At 37.6% G+C, this 7,340-nt stretch overlaps 1 protein-coding gene across 1 annotated transcript; it reads right to left on the minus strand.

Annotated features, from left to right (window-relative positions):
- Positions 1-3,335: 3,335 nt before the first annotated feature.
- Positions 3,336-3,881, minus strand: LOC106877305 (general transcription factor II-I repeat domain-containing protein 2-like). The gene has a single exon (XM_014926174.1). The coding sequence runs from the start codon at positions 3,879-3,881 to the stop codon at positions 3,336-3,338; it is 546 nt and encodes a 181-aa protein (XP_014781660.1).
- Between the last annotated feature and the right edge of the window lie 3,459 nt (positions 3,882-7,340).

The following is a 7,340-nucleotide window of genomic DNA, read 5'->3' on the forward strand; positions in this document are numbered from 1 at the left end:
TCTGATATAGATTTTTTTTCCCATTTGGGACTGTAAAATCGATTATCTGACGCTTTCTATTCTCTTTATCTACTACTACTAGATCAGGCTTTCTAGCTTCTATTACTCTGTCAGTCTCAGTATTAAAGTCTCACAGCATCTTGTATTTCTTACTTTCTAGTACTATACTAGGTTCATGTTCATATCATTTATCAGTATGTTCAAATCCTACCTTTCTCTACATAACTCCCAGTGGATACTCTCCCTAGGTTGTCATGTCTTTTCTTGTATACTTTCTGTGCCAGTATGCTACATTCACTTACTATATGAGTAACGATTTCCCCTTTTGATTTGCATAATATACATTGGGAATCTACTTAGTTTTTGTCTGTCTTGGCTTTTATCAGGTTAGTCCTTAATGCTTGATCTTATGCAGCTACTAACAAACTTTCTGTCTCTCTCTTCAGCTTTCTCTTCTGCAACCATAACCATCACTACTACTACTTGCAACCATAACCATCACTACTATTATTTGCTGAAGCTATCTTTGGGAATCTACCATGCAACTCCTTCTGTCAGTCAGATAATTTCTCTTTCTTCTGGTTTTTAAGTTCGTTAATTGTTTTGATTTTACCGTGTCTCTAGCAGCTTTTAATAAACTTTCTTCACTATTACATACCTATATCTACTCTAGCTAACTCCACGCAGTCTTCCAGTGATATTAACCCTCTTCCACCTTCCTTTCTAGGTAGCTATAATCTTGCTATTCCTGCCAATGGGTGGAGTCCGCCATTCATATAGAATTCCTTCCTGGTTCTTCTGTCTAGCTTTGCTAATTCAGTTTTTCTTCAATCTACAAAATGTTGGGTATCTAAGTAATACTACCTTGATATTTACAGCTTTCACTAGATTCGGACCATCTAGCTTCAACTTCATTAGCTTCTCAATTTTCGTTTTCGTTTCTGTAGTTAGTACTCGGTCAGAATTTAAAACTTTTAGATACTTATAACCCTCTCTTTCTTTTAATGATTTTAATATATGGCCATTTGGTTACTGGATGCCTTCACTGTTGACTACCTGTCTCCTTCTCGTGACTAATATTGCACATTTATCTATGCCAAATTCCATGCCTATATCTTTGCTGAAGAGTCTTACAGTCTGTATTAAGGAATCTATCTTTTTTTCATTCTTACTAAAAAGCTTCAGATCATCCATGGAGAGCAAATGGTTAATTTTTCCCCTTATTATTTCTATACTGATATCCTGCCTTTGCCTTCTTTAATATTAAACTGAAGGGGATCAAACATCAGACAAATATTGAAGGGGACAATAAATCTCCTTGGAAAATTTCTTTCCTGATATTAACCTTCCTTAAGAGTGTCACCTGAGTAGAGATCTACTTTCCATTTCTTCATGCTAAAGCTAATTTCTTCTTCTTCTTCTTCTTCTTCTTCTTCTTCTTCTCCTCCTCCTCCTCCTCCTCCTCCTCCTCCTCCTTCTCCTCCTCCTCCTCCTCCTCCTTCTTCTCCTCCTCCTCCTCCTCCTCCTTCTTCTCCTCCTCCTCCTCCTCCTCCTTCTTCTTCTTCTTCTTCTTCTTCTTCTTCTTCTCCTCCGCCTTCTTCTTCTTCTTCTTCTTCTTCTTCTTCTTCTTCTTCTTCTTCTCATTATTATTATTATTATATATACACGTATATACGCACATGTATATATGTATATATGTGTGTGCGTGTGTGCATGTAGTGATGAGCGGAGAGAGAGAGAGAGCAATGACTTACGTTTTCTACAATCAAAGCGAAGCATTTACGGAGATTGCTGAATAAACTTCAATAGCAAATAAACATTGAGTTGAAGAAAAGAAAATTGTAATGGTTTTTGTAGTCGGCCAATGATACGTAATTTAAGACGCGTCGACTTCCTGTGGGCTTCTGTTTAGAATCTGTAACGAATATACAAACAAAACATTGGCTCTGTTCTATCACATTTACATGTTACGTATTGTCAAAGACTTTCGTCACATGTCTGCGACCTGCTTCTTGCCTTCGCTCCGTTGTATCTGACCAGGTCATGTAAGTGCGGTGAAACTATTTCACAAAAATAATGAAACAAATTTTAAAAATTAAAAATAATAAATAAAGAAAATGAATGAACAGCGAATATATGAGTTTTGTTGTGTGATTATGCATAATGGTTAAGAAATACTTCTACTGTAATGTAATTGGTTCAGACGGTCAGCAGCGATGCCTGCTGGGTTCGGCTACTCCACATTGATAAGGGGCAAATACCCCGAAACTAGTCTGTGGATATTAAACCAGCAAGGGGAAGCTGCTGACCTCCCCTGTTCGAAGGTTATAATGGACACAGGTTTGTGTCACATAGCTAGCTAGAGGCGATGGCTTCTTGGAGCTAATCAACGGCAGCATTCGTCCTATTTTTTGGACTGTCATGTTGGCTTGGCGATAACTATTAATATCCAGTACCGTTGCCGTAGTCTCATTTAGAGAGATTTAGAAATGTAAATGTAAATATAATTATAGATAGATAAATAGATAGATAGATAGATAGATAGATAGATAGATAGATAGATATATCAGGGGTGGCCATACTTGCTTAATGAGATAAAGAATGTTTGAGAGCTGCAAGACGTAGAAAATTTACACATTTTTCTTACATACACATTTTGTTACAAAGATTTTATATAAATATTAAGAAATACATGTATGCCATAATGTTTATTCATGTCTTTTAAACTGTTAATTTGTGTTGGTTTCAGTAATCACAAAATTCACATATATATACTAAATGTTTTCAAAATCTTGTTGTTTTAACAATATTGGGCATATTTAATACGGTCATGAACTCCAAGAAAAATGAGCGAATTTGCATTTCAGTAACATAAAATTAGACTGTCAAAAATAACACTAAAAAGGAAAAAAATTATATTCTAAATGATATTTATTTGTCTTTGTAAATATCTGGTCAAAACATGTAGGAAAATATGTAAAACAAAAACAAAGCAAACCAATAAAATTTTAGATATTTTAATCAGATACCACCTTACAAAATTACAGTCTTATATTTTTATCTCAAACAGACAATGCTACAAATATCGGGCCGCTATTTACTACTAGTAGAGTTCTTAGGAGTCTCCATCTTGGTTGTGAATTGTTGAAAATCTGGCTGATATGTTGTCAAGGCTGTATGAATTAGCTCCGTCAGGTGTTGGTCTGTAAAGATTTCGACTTCACAAACTTCATTACAGAGTACAGTGATTCACAACAGTATATTGTGCTGAAAATTGAGATGAGTCGCACGCTAGTTTTCTTCAGTTTAGGATATTTTATTTCTAGCACTTGTTTTCAGAACTCCATTGTAGACTGGTATTTATGGATCATCTTTAAACCCAGATCCTCCTGTAATTCCATTAATTCCATTTCCACAGCAGATGATTTCGTAACCAGAGGTTCGAGAAAGGCGAAGCAGGACTTCAGCTTTCGCTGTTCATCAAACCTGGCGAGGAAATTATCAAGCAGTTCTTGTAATATATTTTTGTATTCTTCCAGTTTGTGGTCTTTTATTTCAATATCAGCGAATGTATTTACTCTCCTTCTGAAATTGGGAAAGTGACTGAAGTTTCTTGACAATATGTTTCTTTGGAAAACTCTTGTTTTATTCTGATAGCTGAACATTGTCTGAGTAAGATCAGAAACAATCTTCTTCCTCCGGAGTGCCAAGTTAAGAATTTGTAGATGATTCATTATATCAGTAACGAACATCAGATCTTGCATCCATTCATCATTTTCCAGTTGAGGATAGGATCTTTTCTTTTCTTGAAGAAAAGTAACCTTAGGCTCTAACAGATTAACAAACCTACTCAAGACATTGCTGGTTGACAGCCACCTCATAATGCAGTACTAAGAGACATCACTGGGTTTCTCTTCAAGTTCCAGTTCTTCAATAAAATGTTTGAACTGTCGGTGAGTCTTCCCATTTAAGCAAATGAAATTGATAATTTCAAGGACAGATTTCATAACATCTTCATTCTTGAAGTATTTGGCTGCCAGGTGTTCGCGGTGAAACTGGGACCTGCAAAACTGGGATCAGTTTTCATAAGTGCAATTAAGCCTATATTTTTTCCCACCATTACAGGTGCTCCATTTGCAACAGCAACACTGACGTGCTTATTCAGTGGAACAGAAGCATTTGTTAAGGTTCTGTCAAGCGCTTTTTAAATGTCAACACCATGGGTTGTTTCTTTTGATGCCACTAAGACCAACATCTCTTCTTTCACAATTACATCTTTCTTTCTTTCTTGCCTTTAACCATCCAACGCGGGGTATAGGCCACTTATAATTGAATTCCATGTCGCATATTTTTTCGCTTCTGTACTTATACTCTGCCATGAATGTCCCCCTTTCTCTAGTTCCTTTTGTGTTGATCTACGCCACGAGTTCTTAGGCCTACCTTTCTTTCTATATCCATCCGGATTCCACTGTAAAGCACTTTTCGCTACATTTGGTGTGTCTTTTCTAATTGTGCTACCAATCCACTTCCATTTTTTTCTTAAATATTTGCTCCCTAATCGAAACTTGATTCGTTCTTTGCCATAGCTCCATATTGCTTACGTGTTCGGGTCATCTGATTTTAAGTATACTACGCAAGCACTTGTTGATAAATTACATCAGAGGCAACATAACGAATAAATACTTCCAGTTGTGGGTTGTCTTGTATATCTGTTGATTTACCAAGAGCTAAGCTGAATGTAAGAGAATTTTTAAAAATCATTCTGCATTTTGCCTGCAACATCAGCACTGATCTGAGAGATACACCTCTGTAGTGAAGCGTGAAACTGGTGTTTGCACTATTCGTCACTGAATTCTTGTGTTATCTGGATCTAACACTGCAATAACTTCAACTATATTCTTAACAAATTCGCCATCAGAATATGGGTGTTTAGCACGAGCATTATTCCATGACATAACAAAACTGGCTTCAGTCGTTGTATCAACTTCCTTACTGAACGTTGTCACAGTGTCCGCTGGCTATTTAGTGATGAATTTGGATAATCATACAAAGCATTTTTGTGATTTGTTTCATAGTGGCGTTTTAAGTTACTGATTTGTAACGACTAAGCGACAAGTGGCAGATAAGGCACAAAGGTTTACCTCCTTAAACGAAAATGCAAAATCTTCCTCCCACTCTGGCTTAAAATTTCTGTTTTCATCTTCATATTTTCGTTTCTTACAATTTCAGGAGGCCATCTTCTTTCACAAAATAGTCACAGACACTTTTAAACAAAACTTGTATCCGAAGTGTACCAACTAGGTCTGCACAGTTCAACGTCTTGTGTTACAATGCATTAATGTACATGATGTGAGTGCAGTCAGGCCTAGACTCATTAAGTCAACTGTGACCACTCTCACTCCCCCGGCGCACCCAAACCTTTAATCCCTTTACCCATGACCTCAGTCTTCTGACATTCCTCAGTAATCCTTGCTAACCAGAAATTTCTTTAATCCCCCTGACACCTGCCATTCCTTCTCTCAGCACTAAAGAACAATGCCGGCCTCAGATCTAGCATTAAAGTTAGGATATCAATTCTTAAATATTTTTACTAAAGATGAACATTAAACTTAGGTTTTAATCCAATGGGGTCTCAATTCATACCCAGTAAATAATTATAAAGCTTGAAATTTCTCTTATTTACCTTTTATATCAACTGATGAAAAAAGGAGCTCAGCCAACATATTTCCACGAGTCGCATATTAAAAGTTAAAGAGCCGTATGTAGCTCGCGAGTCGCGGTTTGAGCACCTCTTATATGTGCAAATATATATATATATATATATATATATATATATATATATATATGTAAAGAGAGATAGAGAGAGAGAGAGAGAGAGAGAGAGAGAGAGAGAGATAGAGGAAGAGAGAGAGAGGTACAAACAAACATACATGTGTGTGTGTGTGTATATATATATATATATATATATATATATATATATATATATATTCTTTTCTTTTACTTGTTTTAATCATTTGATTACTGCTATGCTGGAGTGCCACCTTAAAGGGTTTTAGTCGAATAAATCGACCCCAGGATTTATTCTTTGTAAGCCTAGTACTTACTATATCACTCTCTTTTGCCGAACTACTAAGTTACAGGGACATAAACACACCAACATCGGTTGTCAAATGATGGTGGGGTCACAAACACACACATGCGCGCGCGCACAAATGTATACATATACACACATATATATATGCGACGAGCTTCTTTCAGTTTCCGTCTACCAAATCTAGTCACACGGCTTTGGTCGGCCCGAGGCTATAGTAAAATGCATTCACCCACGGTGCCACGCAGTGGGACTGAACCTGGAACCATGTGGCTGAGAAGCAAGCTTCTTTATTTCCTCAAATTAGTCATAAAGGCTTTACATAGAGGGGACACTACAACACATGTTGGGACATATAACAATTTAAAATATGTAAAAATAAAATATGGTATTATGAATGACACATGAAAATGAACATGAAAAACAAATTAAAACTATGATAACATGCGTGATAGGTGAAAATAAGGATATGAAGAGTGTGCCACTCACGCCACACTGAGCAACACCACTCGCCGCTTCTGAGTCCTAATTTCCTTTTAGTCTCTGTTCCAGTTCCGCTATGACTCTATCACTGCACTCTCTCGTAACTTTTTTCACCGGGGGAGGGTCTTCTAAATTGTGAGGTGTCTGCTCTTTTTTCTTTTTTTTCTGTGGAGAAATGGGGTGGGTGGTATTGGTGTCTGTATGGGTAGGGTGGGTCTGAGTGGTCTTAGGTGGGATGGAGTTGGACTGGGGTACCCCATCACACTCAGTGTTCTTTCTTTTTTCCTCTTCTTTCTACTCTCTGTTATTCTCCATTCTTCCTCCTTTTCCTCCTTTCCTCCGTCTGTCTTTTCTTCCTCTCTTTTCTCTTCCGTCTCTACAACTGTTTCCTCTGCTATTGTCCTCTGTAGAGGGCAGTACGCTTTAATGTGACCCTCTTGGTCACATTTAAAACAACGTGGTACTCTGCCCTCTCAGCAAAATTTCCCTCAACGTCACCGTCTCTGCCAAACACTCCAGCTGTCCCTCCTCCGTCTGTACAATCAATTCCAATGTCTTCCCTTTCCAACCTCCTTCCTCCGTCTCTGCGGCTTGAAGGACAGCCACTTTCTCCTCACTTCCAACTAGGACAGCCGCCGCCACCCAAGCCACTTCTATATCAGGTGGGATTGCTTACCTTAGAAGTCTTTCTTCCAAGGTATGTGGGCAAAAGCACTACTTCCTCTGTTTTCACCGACACACTCACCAGCCTCCTCGCCTCCACTAC

The sequence above is a fragment of the Octopus bimaculoides genome, chromosome 21, assembly GCF_046866305.1.
Source record: "Octopus bimaculoides isolate indiv1 chromosome 21, ASM4686630v1, whole genome shotgun sequence".
In the NCBI taxonomy this organism is placed as follows: domain Eukaryota; kingdom Metazoa; phylum Mollusca; class Cephalopoda; order Octopoda; family Octopodidae; genus Octopus; species Octopus bimaculoides.